The sequence below is a fragment of the Sardina pilchardus genome, chromosome 7, assembly GCF_963854185.1.
Source record: "Sardina pilchardus chromosome 7, fSarPil1.1, whole genome shotgun sequence".
NCBI classification, from domain to species: domain Eukaryota; kingdom Metazoa; phylum Chordata; class Actinopteri; order Clupeiformes; family Clupeidae; genus Sardina; species Sardina pilchardus.
The window spans coordinates 16,616,302-16,637,727 of NC_085000.1; the positions used below are offsets into that span (position 1 = coordinate 16,616,302).

Here is a 21,426-nt window from a genome sequence, read left to right on the forward strand (position 1 = left end):
TTCAGAAATAGTTGTGCGAATCCGTGATAAAACCTCCGTTTCAATAGCTAAGATAAACGAAAGGCCAAACTGCATGAACAAATTATGCATTCATAGCCATAGCGTTTCTGTTGCAATCAAAATCAACCTAAGCGAACATGGTCTCACAGCCAACTCGTTGAACGAGGACGCATGCAGCCGTGAACGTCACTGCTGTTCATATGTCAATCATCACGTAAAGCCCGCCCTGTGAAATGTGATTGGTCCGAGCCGAAGTGTATCTCGAATAGTAGCAGCTGAACGGAGCAGTGCCAGACCGAGGTTCCCTGCAGAAAAAGAATGGAGGCGGGGCTAAACTTCGGTCTGGCATCCAGGCTATGGTTGTGCCCTCCTTCATATGAAAATCTTGAACTTAGAAATAGACACTAAAAAATGGGCGATTCAGCAAAACTGCTTGCTTGTGATGTCAAACATCGCAAAGCCATTGAAGTTCAATTGGGGTTGCCAAAGAGGGCGCCATTTAGTCAAACAGACCGTTTCAATACCCAGCCCAGAGCCATAGAAAGAGAGAGTTGCGACACTCTTTGATGTTGCCGCCACAATCAAAAGTTCCAAAAAAACCTGTGCTAAATGGCTGAATCGCAGGAGGGTGGGATGTACTTCTGATGCTGGAAGGTGTAATCAATTAACTCATTGACTACTGACCAAGAGATTGGCTGTAAACAGTTCCAAAAGCCCCATAACGAGGAAATAGCCTGGAAAAAGCGCTGCCATTTTTTCCTATGGAGGTCTATGGGAGTGTCGCCACTCTGTTTTATCTACCGCTCTGACCCAGCCTAAATATGGTTTTAATTAGTCTTGTAAAATTGCAATTGGGTCATTCCGTGTCAAATCACCCAATTTCAGCTACATTTGGAAAGTGACCCTCTCCAAAAAAATCTGAAATAAATCACAGGTGTTTGTAGACTAAACCTATGCATAAATCGTAAATAGTATATCTGGATCACTAATGGTTTGAAAACTACAGCCCTTTGAAGCTTTAAGTCATTTTAAGCATTGTGGTGAACAATCCTTTTTGGTCAACTTGCAACGTTATTGGTTCTTTTGGTATTTCACACACATCAGTGAAACTATGTGAATGGAAGCACATTTTCCTGTTGAATTAAGAAATCTAATCAGATGAGACGTGTCTTGTGTAATTTTCCCTCTGCAAAGCTCTGAAAATGGCTATAAATTCATTATGTGAAAAGACATCATCACTTTTGAAGGCTTCTCATTCGAAAGGTATGTGCCACAAATTTCGTCAGGTTTTTTTCCCACTCATATATGGACTATAAGGTCATGTCCATGCATCAACTTTGGTTGTAATCGTTGTCATATTGTCAGAGCATTTTGTTTTAATTGGGCTTGATTTTCAAAAAGCCCATTTTCATCATTTCACCATGTGGACAGTTAACAGGATTTTTTTTAATTTTACCATATCACATTCTGTATGTGAGGATCATCTGTCCAAAATTTGGGCTTGTTGCTGAGTTTCTTTATTGGAGATTTGATTTTTGGAAAATATTCTCTATAAATCCACTGAACTTGCATTGGATCTGCAGTACCACTTTGCACCACATGGGGTGCCCTTTTAATACAATGGAAGTCAATGGAAGAGTAAGAGATTCACTTGTTTGCTGCACATATCCAATCTAAACACACATTTTATGGTTCATAGTTGAATTTCTTCAAGTAATTATTGCAACATGAACAACATACTACTCATAAATAATTCTTATTTAGAGAAAATAAGCGGATCAAGCAAATTATACACACATAAGACTGACTGGTCATCATACATGCAGCAAGAGGATTTAGCATAACTGCCATCTTTGGCAGTTCACACTGATACAGATAAAACATGACGGGGCGGCAACAATAGGATAGCATATCCAGTGTTAGTTAGATCAGTGGGAATGAGCCTGGAGGACCTTCCTCGAGAGTTGAGGAGAGAGGTTGAGAAGGAGCCTATATGCTTGGTATGCAGTCCTCTGTGAGAGACAAAGAGCATCAAGGTGGATCAGTGGTTTGTCTCCATGTTATCTGGGAAAGAAGTGGGAAAATGAATGTCATGAAGGAACATTAAAAAGGGGGGGTTTCTAAAATTCAGTGCATTGCCGGATGCAGAAAAAAGTATTGTTTCAGTTGAGATCAGGTATTTTAAAAAGATGCTTGATGAGTTATCTCCTTTTCATGAATGCGTCTTGGATCCAGGCAATAGTGTTTTGAGCCCTCATACCTTTTGATGAATACGTTTATGTGATGGAAACATGCATGGTCATCTTCATCAAGTGAAATACTTGCTCTAAACTGCATCTTACGCTTTGTCTGCATCTGACAATGCACTGAATTCTAGAAACCTATTCTAAATCCTCTTGCTGCATGTATGATCAGTCAGTCTTATGTGTATATTTTGCTTGATCAGTTTATTTAGCTAAATAAGATTTATTTATGAGTAGTATATTGTTCATGTTGCAATCATTACTTGGAGCAATTCAACTATGAACCATAAAATGTGTGTTTAGATTGGATATGTGCAGCAAACAAGTGAATCTCTTACTCTTCCATTGACTCCCATTGTATTAAAAGAGCACATGTGTCTTCTGAAGGCCTAAACAGAACCCAGCCAAAAACTCCAATAAAATTTTGATCAACTTTGAGGGACTGCTATGACCATGCAGGATCATCCAGACTACTCGTGGTGATTTTACTGCATACTATTCCTATTTATGCACCAGCCTGCAAAATTTGAGCCTCCTACAGATTCTAGTTCTTGAGCAAAGAGCTTGTGAACTTTGACAAAAAAAAGAGGCAGAACAAATTTGACACCCCCCTCCCCCTGTAAAACTGGCTGTTACTTGAAAAGTATTGATCTTAGCACAAAAACATTTTACAGAGTGTCTCCTGGGTAACATAGGCACACACAGTATTTTTTTCAGATTTTTTTGAGACGCAAGTGCGTGGGCTCTGGTTGATTTGGCGTGGAATGACCCTTTTTGAAAATCAAGCCCAATTGAAACAAAATGCTCTGACAATATGACAACGATTACAACCAAAGTTGATGCATGGACATGACCTTATAGTCCATATATGAGTGGGAAAAAAACCTGACGAAATTTGTGGCACATACCTTTCGAATGAGAAGCCTTCAAAAGTGATGATGTCTTTTCACATATTGAATTTATAGCCATTTTCAGAGCTTTGCAGAGGGGAAATTACACAAGACACGTTTCATCTGATTAGATTTCTTAATTCAACAGGAAAATGTGCTTCCATTCACATAGTTTCACTGATGTGTGTGAAATACCAAAAGAACCAATAACGTTGCAAGTTGACCAAAAAGGATTGTTCACCACGCTTAAAATGACTTGAAGCTTCAGAGGGCTGTAGATTTTAAACCATTAGTGATCCAGGTATACTATTTCAGATTTGTGCATAGGTCTAGTCTACAAACACCTGTGATTTATTTCAGATTTTTTCGGAGAGGGTCACTTTCCGGCACTGGGTGATTTGACACGGAATGACCCAATTGAGTTTATTTTTTTAAATCAAAGTTGAATACTATTTTCAGAGAACACAGTGCAATACTCAATTCAGCCATTCTATGTCCTCTTTAATACCGGTATACCCAACAATAAGACTTACAAGAACACCTTTCACCTATAGGCTATCTATCTTGCACCCCACTCTCATCAGAGCTAGTTGAATGAGTGCTGACTTGATGAATGAAATAAGCCATATGCTAGGCTACTGTAACTAAACCGCTCACAAAAAGTAAGGAAACTTGACTTTGGCCCATTATATCTCCACTTTAAAGTGTTTTATGTCATTTTCATCATTTATTAGTCACCTTTACAATGAGGTACAGCTTGTAGGCCTAAGCATTGGGCTCCCATGGAATGGGCAACACAAGCAAACGTGTAAGTAGTGCCAACGAAAAATGTGCCAACATGGCCTGTTATGCTGTTGGAATTCACCTTTATTACTTCAAGCATTGACGATTGCACTCTTCCAAAGAAATGAGGAAAATAAAACATGATAGGCATACATTCGTTCATTTTAGACTCACATGTCATGCAGGGTCCTCAGTAGTAGCGTGTGAGGATCCATATGCAGCCACAACAGCTTGGCACCTTCTTCTCATGCTGTTCACCAACCTGGCTACATTCTGCTGTGGGATGGCATTCCATTCCTCGATAAGGATCTGTTAAGTCAGCCAACCTGGTTCTGTTGGTGACTCTGGCACGTACAGCACGCCCAAGCTGATCCCACAAGTGTTCAATTGGGTTGAGGTCTGGAGTGGACTCACGTCACGGCAGGCCATTCTATCCTCTCCACTCCCAAATTCTGGAGGCACTCTCTGATGATCCCAGCTCTATAAGGGCGAGCGTTGTCATCCTGGAGGATGGCATTTGGTCCCATATTCTGGAGATATGGAATTGCCACTGGCTCCAGAATGACATCCCGGTATCTAAACTCACCTAGTAGCACTTGAAGCCCAAAACGAGATGTCTGGCAGCAGAACCCTATTACCATTTTGACATTTTTTGGTTGGCACTACTCAGAATTTGGCTGTATTGCTCATTCCATGATTGCCCTATGCTTACTAGCTATGCCTCATTGTAAAGGTGACAAATCAACGATAAAAATGATATGAAACACTTTCTGTTACTAAAGGGGAGATATAATGGGCCAAAGTCAAGTTTCCTTACTTTTTGTGAGCGGTTTACAAAGGATAGCCTACCAAAAAGATGGGCAAAAATGGCTTGAGCCTGTGCCTGTGTTTGGTCAGTGTTTTCTGGAGACAATTAGTCACCAAAACTGGGGACTACTCTGGAAACCGGGGACGTCTGGTCACAATAACCTTTCCATGTCTTGAGAACAGCTAGGTAGCAGGCTAGGCAGCTGTGGTTATGCTAATAGACACAGCAGTTCCATGAACTCATGAAATCATATCCTGTGATTTCTGAAATGAAATGCCTGTGGGTGTCATTTCCAATGTGTTTCATATGTTCAAAATATTCCTCTAGACCTTATAGCAAAGATTGTGTAGTTACTTGCTTTATAAACCGTCTCTGCTTGTAGCCTATTTTGTTCCACAGCCAAGCAACGTCACCAGAGACAAAGGATTGTGGATACCATCTGTTCCATCACTTAAATAATGGGCTACAGATGACTAGTGAGTTGGTAAACAATCATAGTGGTAGTTATGAGTGTAGCACAAAGTCTTATATGGCACTTGGCCTATATAACATTATATTTAGAGATACATTCGCCGTTAATGATCGCTATAACTACTCTTCATGTAGGGCGAGTAGAACCGGAAACGGAAATGATGTAGACCCGGAAACGATCTCAGTAGATTTTTCTATCTACATCCAGGTGAAACAAAGCCTACTCTTTCTATTATGTCTGTTTATGTTGTTTTGTGAAGACGTCTAAACGACGAAGTTGGAGATGGAGGGGTGAGTAAAGTGTAATGGTTATGTGTTTATTTAAGAATTATTAACCTTTCGAAACACATAAATATGGCCATCTGGCTATTGGGATGTTCAAGCATTGTAAAGATGGCGTACGTCGTTACACTTTGTTCATGGGCAATTTCAGTAAAGTTAGTCAGTGAGGTTGTAGCCGACGTCGTTTACCACATTCGCTGTCCAGTGGTATTGTAACTAACTTACCGTCACCGTTAAATGATGACTAATAGCCTATATTGCCTGTGAATGGCCAACATTAGGCAGGTAGCCGAACTTCTTACAGGTCCCAACGCACTGGCCAAGACCGCTTCCTCGCACAATGAATAATATCTTGGGCAACAACATCTAACTTAACGTTAAACGGTATTTTCTCAATGTTAGTTAAGTTTTCCAGGTGGATAAGTGGTTGAGGAGACCAGATAGGGTTATCGCGCCATTTATGTCATTGGTTCTATCGCGATGGGAGTGCTCGGAGATGCCTTATTACGTTAACGTTATAATGTTGGGTGTGATTGATTGTTCAGTATCTGTAACGCATTAATAGGCTACGCAGTGACATCCTAACTGATTAATTGCTTAGAGAACTGCTTAGGTACCACCAACATTGTGCGCAGCTGGGATGGTTTGTTGAGACGGGGTAACATAGCCTACTGTGCATTATAGGATTGAGCTGTAGGTTTGTCTTCAATTCTTCTAGCTCATTGCACATTCTGACAGTTATCATGCAGCCATGTTTTGTAGCCCATAGCCTACTGGATTTATCACATGAGCTTAGAGTTCTGACTTTGTTTGGAAAAAAAAGCAAGCATAAAAACACATCCTATAGGCCTATATGAACCTCTTTCTTTTTTCTTTTCACAAGGCATTTCTCATTTCTGTTATGTAAAGTGTCAAAATATTATGTGGTGTGACCATCTGCCCATGACTGCTGTTTGGAAAATGTCTTTAAAGTGACACTAAATCTATTCAATTTTGTTTTCTGTTGTCTTTGGCGGGGCCCTATTTGGTTACATGGTTAAAACCAAATTAATTAACTTTGGTGGGAATTCACCCATGTGCGTACGGGTGGGTAAGGGTGCTTAAGTTTAAAAAAAAATTGTAAAGAGCGTAACTGCGCGCATTTCACTCTGCGCGAATTCTGCCGTTCACTTAAGTCTGTCATTTACACATGATAGAGGGAGTTACACGTTTTGGGAGGAGCAACACAAAATCTGGGTGATTCTTATACAACTCTTGTGCACATTCTGACATGGCTTAAGCACATTTCCAGCTACATGCTCTGGAGGGCTGTATTAAGATCGAGTGCTACTACAAGGTGAAACAGCATACTGCTCAATGTCAGCAGTAGGCCTAGTTCTAAATACGTAGGCTACACATAACGTTACAAATTAACATTTCAGTATCAAATTTGATGCTTAATGAGATGATAACGGCTTCATGTTTTTCCCCATTACAATGTCACATGGTGGCATATTTCCTGACATTACCTTATCGATGTGGCTATATTGTTAAATAGTGAAAATAGTTAAATAGTTATAATCACCTGCTTTGGATATTGGAGCTTGACGACTGTGCATCTTCAGTTTTAACTTCCCATGAAGTCATAATCCCATACCCGACTTCGGTCGAATCTGTCCATTCCTTTCCAACTTGAAGTCATCCATACATTTGCACAGACGCCTACACTATTGGCAAGCAGCATAGTTTATATTCTGTCTCTTGATTTGTTTGTAATGGAGATTGACGTATGTATGCCAGTCTCTCTACTGTATAAGCTGCAGGTGTCAGTCTGCAGAATCGTTATCATAGATAACTTTATATTATTAGAAGCAGCTACCAGCAAAACATTCTTTGTCAACACTGATGAATTAATCTACACACAATCACACATCAAGCACGTCTTGACTTCTTATAAACAAACTTTAAAGCAAAAGTTACATTTCATGAAGTCATTTGATGACACCATTTTACTGTAGGCCGTTCTTTGTTCAGTTCACCTTGCTTACGTTTTCAAAACCAAAGACTGGTTGGTGTTCTTTCTGGCATTCAGATTGTCAATGAGAAAGTCCACGTTCCACATTTTCATAACCTACATTAAGGAGGTGGTGGATCAGTCTGGTTCTTTTTTCAATAAATCACGCCTCTTTGATAAGGCCACCTTGATTTCAAACTTGTGCAGTGTCAGAAGCTGGGACGGCAGAATACAAGTGCATGACTGAAACGTGTGAAAAAAAGCTTACCCCCCTTGTGATTAGAGTCTGGACTCTGATTTCTTCCATGGACTTCCATAATTTGGAAACCTTTTTAACACTAGGATGGGCATAGACATATCATTTACTTTTAAATAATTGGTTCAGCCTAACCAAAAATAAAAATAAAAACATAACTTTACAAACAGCACCGGCAGTCACCACTCACCACGAAACAATATAGGCCTATAGGTTTTTAAAATATTTTTAAAAGTTTTTTTTTTACCTTTGCTGTAAATACATTTCCACATTTTACTGCATCCTACTGCATTTTTTTTATATTTGCAGGCATTGCTGCTACCGTTTACTACTGCCATGTTTATTTCAATACTTCGTCATCGTCTCTCGTCACTGATTGGCCTGACATATATGTGTACACTATAGACCTCACACTAACTAGGTATTCCACTAACACACTATTCCACATCAGACCATCAGACTATCTAGGCATATCTGTTATCTGTCTGTCTACATAAACCTCCCCATTTAGTTTACCTAGTCACATCAATGACATGACACCCACAAAAACAAAGATCGCAGGCTATTATTTAGTGGAGCTACATGGCCGAAGTCAGTCTGAAGTAGGTCATAAAACCTGACTAAAGTCATCATGTAACTAGAGGCGGACATTCCTGGTTTAAAAGAGTAAAAGTCCTGCCAAGTATTTGATCCAACCATTTTGGAAACCAGCTCATCCTAATTAGGCTTAGTTCACACTGGCAGTCGAAATCCGATTTTTGGCTTATCTGGATTGTATCTAGCTTGAATTTTGGGTAGTCTGAACGGCACAAAACCGCATGAAATGCGATTTTTCCAATGCTGATTCGCACCACATACGGAGGTGGTTTCAATATCACTTACTATCGGATATGACTCAATCTGAACAGTCGAACCACTTGAATAGGATTTCAACGTGCCCTTTTCGTCATTTGCACTGCGACAAACAATTGCAACGTAATTCTGAGTGACGGAAGTGATTGATTGATTGATTCAGCGCGTGCGCCAGGGCTACCAGCAAAACAAAAACCAACGTCAGACTCAAGTCATCATTTTATGGTGAAACATGGAAAACTGTAACGTTAAGGGTGATGAGGTATTTGCGCCGCGGCTACGCATAATACGTTGGAAAATATCAAAAATAAATCCACTTTCATCCATGACGACTTGGTTGTGTACAACTCTACCTTATGAATCCAGGTGTGTGTAATTTATATCGGATCTAAGCATTGCACGCCAAGATCGGATGTGATCACTTGCAATATGCAATGAGAACAGTCAGTCAGAAAGATCAGGTTCTGATCGGATATGCAAGACATCCGATTTCGACTGCCAGTGTGAACTAAGCCTTAGCTGTCAGCTAGATCAGATAGTAAGTGATATCACCTGTGTTAAGTGCACATGTAGAAAGAATATATGGCAGGACTTACTCTTTGGAACCAGGAATGTCCACCTCTGCATGTAACCACACTTAATGATGGCCTGAGATCTTAGTTTTGCTAAATGACATTTGAGAAATAATGTCTTTGCCACTGATTGATACTATAAAAATCAGTCAACTTTGTATTTTTCATAAAATTCTGTCCATTGGTCCGTGAGAATTATGTCTCTGGCCAATATGGACCTTTTTGATATGAAATTGTTAGTTTTACAGCTAGCGGAAGTAGAAATGTGGGTGTCACATCATTGACTCATTTTGTTCTATACTATACAGCCAATGCTCTCAAACCCAGTGGTGTTAATATACCAAGGCTGTGAACTGAAGGTCTAGCCTACTGTTTAGTTTTATTGGAATATAAGTAATAGAACGTGCAACCATTGTTCCTTGTCATTCCTGGAGAGCTTACCAAAATCATAGAAATTCATAGAAATTATCATTGCAAGACACTTATCTCCTATAATTCAAGACAGATTTTCTTTCAGTTGTTGGACCTTTATTTTAATAAATGACATGGAAAACATAATGAATTTCATCTACATATCCTTATGCACAATGCACAACAACACTGCTAAGAAGCTTAAAGCCGTGAGCATTTTTTGTTTTAATAATTACTTGTAATGTAAATGGAAGAGGTGAAAAAAAGAATAACCCTGTCCATAATGTGACCAGTTCAAGTGCTGCTATAATAATGATTTTGACAATTTGACAATTTCTTGTTTGTTATTAAACATTGCCAAGGTACATGTGATCTTGTGATGTGCTGTCCCAATCCCAAATAGCTATCTGAGCCCATGTGGCCTCATACACTCACACACTTACAGTAGCACCTGAGATCAATTGAGTCTGAGAGTCTTTAGTCCTTAGTCCTCAGGGCTCACATTGAGATTCAGCCCATGACTCTCTGACTTTGTAGAGAGTCTGGCCTAGATCCATTGGCAAAGACGTATTTCATGGTAGGTGGACGCTGGGAGTTCAGTCACTAACGTTTGCTAATGACGTATGTTAACCATGGTAACAGTAGTCTTGCAACTTGTAATGTAGTCGCTCTCAGGAATTCCCTCTGTTCTCTGGTTGGATGGAAGTGCTTTTACCAGAGTAAACGAGGGTGAATCAAGCTGTTCCAGACGGAGTACTGTAAGGAAAAGAAATTGAGTGGAAGTAGACAGGCGGGGCCAGGCTAAGATATCCCAGCCCTCTGCCCAGATACTCAAGCAGTATCCAACAACCATAGAGCCTAGTCCGTTGTTGCACAGCAGCTTTTGGACAGCTTTAACATCTAACTCTTGGTTGAAAGGTCCGTCAGTATCCTCTATAATAAATCATATTGGAAAACCAATTGTCAAGATGATTGATGTGTAATCACTTTTTCTTTTCTTTTCTGTTTCCCCAGGGGAACTGGTGTGTTCTACCAGGTCATGCCAGCTGTAGGGCCGGATGGAAAAAATGTCATGAAACTGATTCCCGTTCAAAAAGTCAATGGACAGTTCCTCCCTATGCAGACAACGTCAAGCAAAACTGATGGTCTTGGAACTCAAACTGCTCTTCCTCACCCTGTACGCATTTTGCCACCATCTCTTTCTCAGAATAGGATACCTGTTGTTGAACCTACTGCTGATGGGAAATTTATTTTAAAAGGACCAACTAACACAAATATTAGGTTAACTAAGAGCCCACAACAAGTGAACTCACCAAAGGTGTTGGTGGGACAAGTGCGATTGCCAGTTGTTACGCCCAAAAGGACTCTGCTGCCATATCCTGTTAATGCCAGTGGAACATCAGTAGCATGTTCAAATACTTCGCAGTTACCGGTGACCGTGAGTTCACCGAGACTGCCAAATGGGCATTATCTCCAAATACCTCCCAATGCTAAAGTTCAAACTCTACCAGCATCTGCACTCCCCCAGTCCATAAAGAAGCGAATATTGAACTTGCCACATGACACGGCGTCTACAGAGAAGTCATCTACAGTAGTATATGTTTCTCCTGTCACTTCAATGAAAATCGACACACCCCCCCTTAAAGACTCTGATCCACCCATGACTAAATGTGTCCAAGTGAATGTTTCCAAGAAAAATTCAACACGCTCCCCAGCAGTCTCAGCTCAAAGTCCAAAGGTTGTCGGCAGTGACTGTGTGCAACCCATGAAGTGGGTTGTTCAGCAAAAAGATGGGTCAAGTGCTCCATGTCTTGTGCCAGCGTCCCCAACTTTAATGACTTCAGAGATTTTAAAGGTTGTGGCACAGATGGAAAAAATTTCTCCAGTCACATCAAGTTCATCATCATCATCTCAGATGAGTTACATGAAGGTCCCAAGTAAGGATGATGCTTTGCTCATGTGCAATGGTAAAGTGTATTTTGTGACCAACAAAGATTCAAGGCTATGTGTGTCTAGCCAGGAAAGTCATGCAACAGCCAAGGAGGGTTCAACTCCCAGAAAACCAACAGAATCTCCCAGTTCCTCCTCAGGATCACATACGAGTGGTACTAAACCAAACCCTAAACCTATTTGTATAAATGTTGATCCAGATGAGGTTATTGATCTTTGTGATGACGATCCCCAAACTGAGGGGACTTCTGGGAAGGGTGTGAAGGAACGAGCAGGAGTTACGACTGAGGAGGAGGATGACTCCAACGTCATTTTTGTATCCTACATTCCTCCCAAGACAAGTGACAAAAGCGAAACAAAGGACGAAATTAGTGGAAAAGGTGGGACCAAGTCCGGTCAACCCATACCTGTGAGAAACAACAGTGAACTAACCAAGCAAGTCAGCAGTGAAAGTCAACATGAAAACTGTGTCAGTGGCAAGCAGACAGGAAGCTATCAGGACGTGACAAATGCTGAACCTGTTTCTGGGATAAAAATCAGGCTTGATGTGATCAACCCCAAGGATCTTCGTCTTGACGAGCAAGAATTCGTTTGTGCACAAACTCCTGCCAACTGTGAAGCAAGGATGAGCAATAATTCAAACAAACTGGATAACATGTCAGAGATGAATGTCCAGAACTTGGGAGATGGAGTCCATCTTAATACTAGTTGCAGCACTGCTCCTGGTCTGGTGAGACAGGACAATGTTCCTCTTGAAGCCAGGAAAGCTCCTGGAAGTGATGGAGAGTTGGCACCTGCTGAGTGTGGAATCCAAGAGCATGAAATGGAATCCAAGAGCAGTCAGGGAAGCAAAGTACTTCAAGAAGGGCCCAGCAACATTGAGGACAGCTCAATCAAAGGTCTGGCAAGACAGGACAATGTTCCTCTTGGAGCCAGGACAGCTCCTGTAAGTGATGGAGAATTGGACCCTGCTGTGCATGGAATCCAAGAGCATGAAATGGAATCCAAGAGCAGTCAGGGAAACCAAGTTTTTCAAGAAGGGCCCAGCAACATTGAGGACAGTTCAGTCAATGGTCTGGCAAGACAGGACAATGTTCCTCCAGAAGCCGGGACAGGTCCTGGAAGTGATGGAGAATTGGCACCAGCTGAGCATGGAATCCAAGAGCATGAAATGGAATCCAACAGCAGTCAGGGAAGCCAAGTGCTTCAAGAAGGGCCCAGCAACATTGAGGACACTGTGCAGATGACCGAAAACACCAGCCAAGACACTTCACAAGTGCAGGTTTATTGCAATATATATTTTTTATTTTTTTATATTTAGTTTTTATTTTGAGTTTTCAAGTTGGATCGTATACAGAATGTTCTCGGTCACAATGTACATATTTATACAATAAATAGAATACAAAAACAATAGAGGGTAATGAACCAGGGGAGTCCATTTATAAAATATAAAAATGTTGTTTACACAATGCATCCACAAGATCTCCAACAATCAGTTTGATCAGAGTATTAGACCTTTTGAGCAGGAGTGGTTTATTGCAATTTTAAATGCATTTTATCCTCATTTACAAGCTTTATTTGAAACCTGAAACTGAAGGGTAAAAATGTTTTGAGTAAAATTAACCATCGTGTCTGTAGGCACTAGGGAGTTGAAGTTCTCTGCATTCATATGTTTTGTACTATTTTGTTTTTCAGAGTTTGACCACACCAGTTAATGTTACCATAATGGAAGTGGACCAACAGAGTCAACATGAGTATGACCGCAAAATGAGGCGACTCTTTGGAATCAGAAAAGATATTCAAATTTGTCTTAAGAGGAGTCATTCTGAAAAACAGGAAATGCCCTCGGAGACCAGATCTATTAACAAGCGCACGCTAGAGGGAATACGCAGACTCATCCAGGGATCTCAAATGGAGATTAAAGCAAAAAAACTAATAGAGGCACAGGTAACTACTTATAAAACAATCGTTATTTAATTGATTTGATTTCAGGTGTTACTGTAGTTACTGTACAAAAAGGACTGTCCAAAAAGGAGACATTGAATGGAGACCATTTTTGTCTTGGTTTCCATGAATTTAACCAAAGAGCTATCATGAACATGAGGCATGTCACTTGTATCAGGTGTGTCACTAGCCAAGTGTAATTAACACGCCTGATTCAACTAACAAGGACAGCGTTTCCCAGATTCGTTAAGAAGCTCTTAAGTGCTAAGAACTTCTTAGGAGCGTTCTTAGAATGTTCTTAGAGCGCTCCTAAGAAGTTCTTAGCACTTAAGAGCTTCTTAACAAATCTGGGAAATGCGGCCAAGGGCTGTTAATCCAGTCAATCTGCAGTTTTCCCTCTTTTTGAAACATCAGTATAAGTAATTTTTGAAGTCGTCATTTATTGAAATTGTGTCCTCAACATTTGCAGGTTCATTTGGCAAAAGATGTCAAACGACGGAAAGTTGAGTCTTCAAGAAATATGTCGGAGCAGACCACTGAGCAGCCTCATGCTTCACCCAAGTGTGGACTGTTCGAAAGCATCCAGAGCAAGAGCAATTCTCTGACCGCTGATGCTGTTATGTCTACAGTTCTCCCTCTTCAAATTATTGTGCCTTCTGCTTGTGAGACTGGAGAGTCAACCAGTGTGTCTGATGACGTTCTGGAAGGGAATGCTTCAGACACCACCAAAGACTCAGACAGACTTGCATCCACTGGAGCAGATAAACCAGAGAATCCAGGTGAGGCGCAACCGTCCTTTGCTGGATCACAGAGAAGCCATACTCCCATCAGCACACAACCTGTCACATCGGGAAAGAGTGACCTGCGACCAGGAGAGGGCTCAACTGGAGGAGGAGCACCATCACAGATGGGAGTGGAGCCATCTGGCAGTGCTTGTGAGGACCGCACAAGCACGACAGAGGTGCTTAACAAGGACCTGTTCTCCACAGAGCCTATGGAGCCTGAGGAGATTAAGCGCTGTGAGAAAATAAAACGTTTAAAAGAACTTCTGAAGGAGAAAGAGGCTGCACTTGAGATGATGAGGAAAAAAATGAGCATGTAATAAATGTCTGTTGTAGACTATCAGTTCAGTCTAATAATTAACTTAGTTCTAGTGTTTTAAGTAGTAACACTATTGCGTCATTTTGTATTGTTTCTGTTGGGAGATGACATTCATTTTTTCTTCATAAAATGTTATTTATAGATTTTCATATTTATTACAGAACCCTTTTAAGTGTACAGTATGGTCATCGAACAGAACTGACAAACTCCTTGAGGCATGTAGCACATTGTTTTTGCCGAATAGTGGAGTTTATCCGGAGTGAAATGTCCTCTTTGGATTGCTAATTTTTGGGCTTGTTGATTTCAGACCTTTTAGGCTGTCCTCCATCTAATACAAATAAAAATCTTTTGTATCAACTTTAATCACGTCAGTATTTTTCAGCACGGTCACCCACGCAGGTTTTGTTTCATGGGACAGCAGAATCAAGGAATAACTTGACTACATCACTTAAACCTGACCTCTTCACTTAAACCTCTGAGTTTTAAAATAGTTATGACCAGAGCTATGACAGGATAGATATTATGGCAGTAATGACATTAGATCTATGTTAAAACACCTTGTATAATATACAGAGGTATTAGCTCACCCCTGCTCATGAAATTTACTTTGATGTTGTATGACATTGACACAAGATTACAGATCAAACAAACAAGCAAATAACAAATACAGTGACATTTATCATAATTGTGTACTCAAACAATAAAACAATTTTGGGGTCAATTCCAAAAGGCCAGGCCTGGTATAAACATTACATTGTCTACACTTACCTCTATGCCAACAACACCCTGGAATTGATAAAATAAACAAATACAATTGGCAGAGATTTATGACATGGGAAAAGACGGAAAGAAAAACTTATTGGGATCGATCTCAAAAGTCTGATCTATTCTTGTGACCAATGAAAGGATGTAGATGTTTTGATCTCATTCTCAGCATCGCTGTATCATAATTTCCTCTTGACATAAAGTGCAGTGTATATGAGTTGGACTCGGTGAAAACAAAACCATATGGTTGTAGGCTACATATTTCTTAATTAAAAATGTGTTGAACTATTCTCATGAGCTAGATACAACAGCAAAAGCATTAGTCTTTACTTCAGTTATCCAACACATTGAATTTGTCCCAAAACCGGAAATGACAATGACATGAGGTTGATAATAAATAAGGGTAAGGGGGTTAATACTTCAGCTTCCTGAGTTTTTTAGGTTGCCATGACAGTGAGTCACCCTTGGTTTTCACTATACTATAGGGTGCCTCTCATTCGTCTTTTTGTACACCATCCTTTCTCGGTCCTTGTTCCCACTGATCTAGATAAAGAATGATGGGACGGCAACAATGGGATAGTCTTTTACTTTTACTTTCTGAAGCCGGACTTTTACATCTTTTTACATGCACCCTACACTGTGACATCAGGGATAGTTTTTGATGTGAAAATGTGGGATTGGGTCCATTTTACCAGAGCACAGAGGGCTCTAGACGTACCTGTCTTCACCACATATGAGTATTATTATACAGTATACGAGTTGATATATGAGTTGCCAGGACGAGCATTCATTCATGCATTCATTAATCTATGCAACCCAAATAATATTAAATGTGATAATATTTTCAGATCTTTTTAGATGAAAAACTTTTTTTGCCAAAGCATCAGGTGTACTAATGTACTAATGAGTAGTTCCGCTATGACAGGTGCTTGATCTCCTGACCGCACACTGATCCTTCTGGAGTCTGGGTTCACAGTGGAGAAAGTGTGACGTATTAAGGGAAGCAGATACAGGAGAGAAACAGCAGAGGGAGCTTGGGAAACTCTAGTCATGGAGGCATTACACTGTGGGTGCCTCTCATCTGTCTTTTTATCTATCCTCCCTTCCCTCCTCGGTCCTCGCACTGATCTAGATAAGGAATGACGGGGCGGCAACAATGGGATAGTCTATCCAGTGTTCTTTATAGATCAGTGGGAACGAGCCTGGAAGACCGAGCATCAAGGAGAGAGGTTGAGAAGGGGCCTGTGTATCACTGGAGAGAGGGAGGAAGTACCACTCCCATTCATTTCGATGCAGGTCAATGCAAAGCTACTTCGGCCAAAAATGTACTTAATTGGCAGATACCATCTTTAAAAATGGAGTCTAACAGGTGCTCACTTCTGGCCACAGTGTCACAAACAGTTTTCTGTGGATAGGTGAATGAGCTGGCAGTTTACAAGCTGGGAGGATCGGCCAATCCACATGAATGACATAATCTGTGGCCTTCTGTAAAGTGGCACCTAATTGGCTTGTTTGTGAAAATGTGGCCAGAAGTGAACACCTGTCAGAAGCTATTTTTAAAAAATGTTGGCAGCCAGCTTAGATGCTAACTGCCTGTAGTTAACCCTCCAAATCCTGACCCCCAGTTGCTATTCTGCTAATAATCAAGGTCTATCACCTTTGTGACTTTGGGCCAGTCTTTTGGTTAGTTTGAGAGCAGATTTTATGTAGCGTAAAAAAAAGTGGTGGAATGTAGAGAATGAAGAGGAATTATTCAGAAACATCTTTTAATGATATTTTATATTATTCAACCATGGTAAAAGAATAATATGATAAACCCTCCAATTTATGGAAGGTGAGGGAGAGGCTTTTTGTTCCTCTTTTATTATTGCATCATGTGTGGTGGTGTTTTGAGAGAGGCACATGGTTTAAACCACAGTGTGGTGTGAGATGGAGAGAGGGACAGAGGAACCGTGAAAACATGCGGCATGCGGAGAGGGCTCATCTCTGGCTGGAGGACCAAAACAGAAGGATGGCTTCAACGTCCAGTTGTCATCTTCTAAGGAGCGGATCCAGGATCTCGGTGCACATTTTGGGACATCACAGCAGCTGTCAGTTTCAAGCGTTCAGTGGAGCTGAATATAAAGCAAAACATTCAGATACAGAGAGAAAGGGAAGGTTGTTTACCCACCATAAGGACGTTGATCAGAGAATAATTCATTAGAAAAGAGATGTCAATTCTCCATTTTACTTACATGATAGACAGGACGGCATCCATCCCACAGTGTGTACAGATAACACTTGAAATAGTTACACTGAAAACTTAGTAAAAAAAAAGCTAATTACAAACATTTTGTCATGCTGATAATGTTTGTTTCCTGAAGATTAAAGTTATCGTCTGTGCGTTAGAGAAACTGATAAAGAGTTTGTGTCAGTGTTTGGATGTCTCTGTACCATAAAAGTACTTGTTGTTCTGTCACCAGTGATGAATCAAGAATTTAAATATCTTGTCTTGTTGTGTACTTGTAGCAGACACTGTTCAGTGAATTAATATTTACTGTGTTTTCTATAAGATTCGAACAGTTTATTGATACTCCAACTAGTTGCACAGTTTTGATGATTTTTGACTGTCATGCTGACATGCTTTCCACTGTCTGCCACCCCCCCATCACTCTCCTCTCCCAACAGCAACCCACAAGTATAGAACTTTCACACTCCAGCCTGAATAAATTCATGATGATTGTGTCACCCATACAGTCTCTTTCAGTCACTGGATGGCTATCATGCTCACATGCCAAAGCAGACAGTCCTGTGTCAGGCTCGACTGATACCGCCCATCTGAGAGCGATATCAAGCAGACGCAAGAGAGCGAGCGAAACGCGTGTATCTGCGCGGGGGATTGAGCTCACGGAGAGGGAGGGAGGGAGGGAGAGACAGAGGGAGAGAGAGAGAGAGGAGAGGAGTATAAGAGAGCCGGGCTGAGCCACGAGCGAGTCTTCCCTTCACACGCACCTGACGGCAGGAGGCAAACAAGCGAAGGAATGCCCTCCACTGAGTCACGGCCCAGCGGAACCAACGCCGGGGGATGCATGCTGAAGGTATGCCCGCCGTCTGGAACCTGGCCCAAACCAGAACCAGAACCAGAACCAGCCAGATTTAACGCTGCAGACTGGAAACCACGCCTGACCACAGAGCTGGTCAGAGTCTAACCCTCGGGATTTTGGGAAGGACAGGCTAGGATCCTAGTCACAGGTCTGACTCAGGCAGAATGCTAGAGAAGGAAAATCAGCCGCTGATCCACTCAGACGCTTCTTTTGAGGACAAGAAAGTAGCAATGTCAGGATCTGCGTGTGTGTGTGTGTGTGTGTGTGTGTGAGAGAGAGAGGTTGATGAATCTCCAAAGGACTTGTGATGAGTGCATCCAACCAGTATCCTCAGAAAGGTGCTAATTAAACACTCTGTCTGTGGCAGAGCTACTGTCAGTCATTGCAATACTGTATCATACTATAGGCATTCTGTATCATACTATAGGCATTCTATATCATAGCTGTACCAACAATGCGGATGCTTCCGGAAACTTCTCCCTCAAGTTGAAGTTTCACCTGCCACTGGCTCCATCAGGTCTCCACCATGGAGGGTCTTGCCATCCGCTTCCTCCTCCTGGCTTCGCTCGCTTTACTCTGTTGCGCGCCGTGTCTACGCATCGACTTACAGCTGTGAGTCAGCAGGGCGCTGCTGTCTCTGGTGACCTCTCACCTGGACTGTGGGCGAAAGCTGTGACCCCGCACTCCCTCTGCCGTGCCCTGCCGTGCCGTGCCGTGCAGCGGAACATGTGTGGCGTCTTGGCTAGACTTGTGTTTATCACCTGTCAGGCAGCTGGAGCTTCCCTGTGCCAGTTTGCAGAGCTGTGCGCTGTGTGTGTGTGTGTGATATCAGCTTTTTCTGTTTCTTCTCTCTGGGAAAGTTCTTTGCCCCATAACTGTCTGTAACCAAACATGGTACCAAGGTTAGCATAGCACACAAAGCACCCTATTCTTTTGACAGCAGCTGTTTTTTTGGCATGGGCTGGGCAGAACTGCTTTCAGGAAGTTCTGTAACTTTTGTCTGACTGTTTCATATTAGGATGCTGTATGCCATACATTTGGTCTTTATGTATTCTGTTGAAAAATTTCCAAAGAAGTTCTTCGGAAATTACAGTTTCCAGAGACGTGTTTTGGAATCATCCAACGGGATGTTATAGTGTTACATGTAGAATTGTGTTACATTATTACTTCTGTGACAGTCTGTGGCCAGCTACCGTGCGTCAGCTTTGGCTCACTCTTTTCGATGATACAGCATTTCACATGTACATCTGAAGAAAACCATGAACTCAATTTTGACGCAAAACTTGAGAGAATTTGTTTTGAAACCCTTGCATTATGTTTTTGAACCCTTGCATATGTTTCCTACAGCAAACCGTTAGAGGTCCAAGTGTTGAGCCCGATCCCTCCATAGACAGGGGAATACAGAATTGATGCTTCCTCCTGATCATTTACACTGGGGAACAATGGCACTAGTAATACTGTATCCCTTAGTAGGTTTTATGATGAGGTTTGACATGAGGGATCCGGCTCTTTGACCTCCAATGTGGTGTATGTGGTGTATGTGTGTGTGCGTGTGTGCGTGTGTGCGTGTGTGTGCGTGTGTGTGTGTGTGTGTGTGTGCGTGTGTGTGTGTATGTGTGTGTGTGTGCCTGAGTGGTGTTTGTGTGGTGTGTGTGCGTGTGTGCGTGTGTGTTTGTGTGTGTGTGTGTGTGTGTGTGTGTGTTTGTGTGTGTATGTTTTGTTTAGTGACCCTTGGTCTTTGTCCCACTCAGGTGCTGTGTTGGCAGTGTGTGTGCTGGCTCTGTCCGTCCTTCCTCCTGCTCTCGCTACCCGAACACACACACGCAGCCCAGCCTCGCTGTGGCACTGAGCTGATAGCCGACCTGGAGTTCGTCTGCGGAGACCGTGGCTTCTACCGGGGTAAGACACTTCACCTTTGTGCACCTGACATCCCCATCACAGCTGCATCACCTGTGTCCTCAGAGACCGCCGTCATGGCAATGCAGGTACACAACGACAATCATGATGATGATGACTCCAGGAAACATCAAAAGAAGAGGAATGCCGGTGCAACGCAGATGTCCTCTATTGTATTTATTTAAAAGGTGCAAAACATTGACTAATGTTTTGACATTACAAACGTCTTCATCAGAGTCCTTCAACGTTAGTCAATGTTTTGCACCTTTCAAATAAATACAAAAGAAGACATCTGCGTTGCACCGGCATTCCTCTTCTTTTCATATACTTCTGTCCTGGCCTGGTTGCACCAGATTGTCGCACAACTGCAGAAGCGCGGATAACTTTCCTTTGTTTCCAGGAAACATCACTTTGTACAATCCTCTGCGCATTGATTTGCTGTATAAATACTGAATGTATCCATTAGAACAATATAGATTCAACAGGAGAGGAAGGGAAACATGTAGTTTTGATAGGTTGTTCAGTGATTGACTGGAATGTGGTGTTGTGTGATGCCAGACCTCCAGTGTGAGTGTCAGTGCTCCTGCATTTCTCTTTGCTCTTCGAAGATTGTCCTGGTACGCCCATCAGCACTGACTTTTTAGTTATGTCTATCAGTGGATTCTCACAACTCTCTCTGAATTATGTCATTATTATGGCATCATATCATATGTGAAACAGGCAGGGTGTGAGTTAAACTCAGTTTGAAGCCATTGCCATGCAATTGTTATATCTGTAGCTCGTTGGCTTTCAAATGTCACGGTTCGGTTGTAGCCAATCACAGCAGAAATGGACACATAACGGAAAAAATGTAACCTTCTGCCAACGGTCTTTTGCCTACCTGGCTTCGATCAACAGTTGTTAGAGAGGAGTCAGAATACCCATGGGACATTTCCCCCTGTTCCATCTCCAAGGCCAACATCTCCCTCCTCTTTGGGTAGGCTGGCAGAAAAGCAACAGGGACATTTTGACATGACTTCAGTGAAAAGAAAAAAAAATACAAAAATAGTCCTTATCACAGCTGCAGCTCTGGAAAAAAAAATTAAATATTGTTACACTGCGTGCTTATGTAAATGTTTGCCATGCA

At 41.6% G+C, this 21,426-nt stretch overlaps 2 protein-coding genes across 3 annotated transcripts in view; both read left to right on the forward strand.

Annotated features, from left to right (window-relative positions):
* The first annotated feature begins 5,348 nt into the window (after positions 1-5,348).
* Positions 5,349-14,919, forward strand: lrif1 (ligand dependent nuclear receptor interacting factor 1). 2 transcript variants are annotated; one of them, XM_062540935.1, is made up of 4 exons: positions 5,349-5,486; positions 10,576-12,793; positions 13,207-13,458; positions 13,925-14,919. In XM_062540935.1, exons 1-4 carry the CDS (start codon positions 5,479-5,481, stop codon positions 14,555-14,557), a joined length of 3,111 nt encoding a protein of 1,036 aa, XP_062396919.1. In that variant the 5' UTR covers positions 5,349-5,478; the 3' UTR covers positions 14,558-14,919. The 2 variants fall into 2 exon arrangements, with proteins under 2 accessions (XP_062396919.1, XP_062396920.1); XM_062540936.1 differs by having other exon boundaries at positions 10,576-10,738.
* Positions 14,920-18,341: 3,422 nt separating this feature from the next.
* igf3 (insulin-like growth factor 3) overlaps positions 18,342-21,426 on the forward strand; it is a 5,874-nt gene continuing 2,789 nt past the window's right edge. The window contains exons 1-2 of the mRNA XM_062540937.1: positions 18,342-18,398; positions 20,156-20,303. Coding sequence (XP_062396921.1) covers positions 18,342-18,398; positions 20,156-20,303 — 205 coding nt within the window. The remainder of the gene's footprint in view (positions 18,399-20,155; positions 20,304-21,426) is intronic.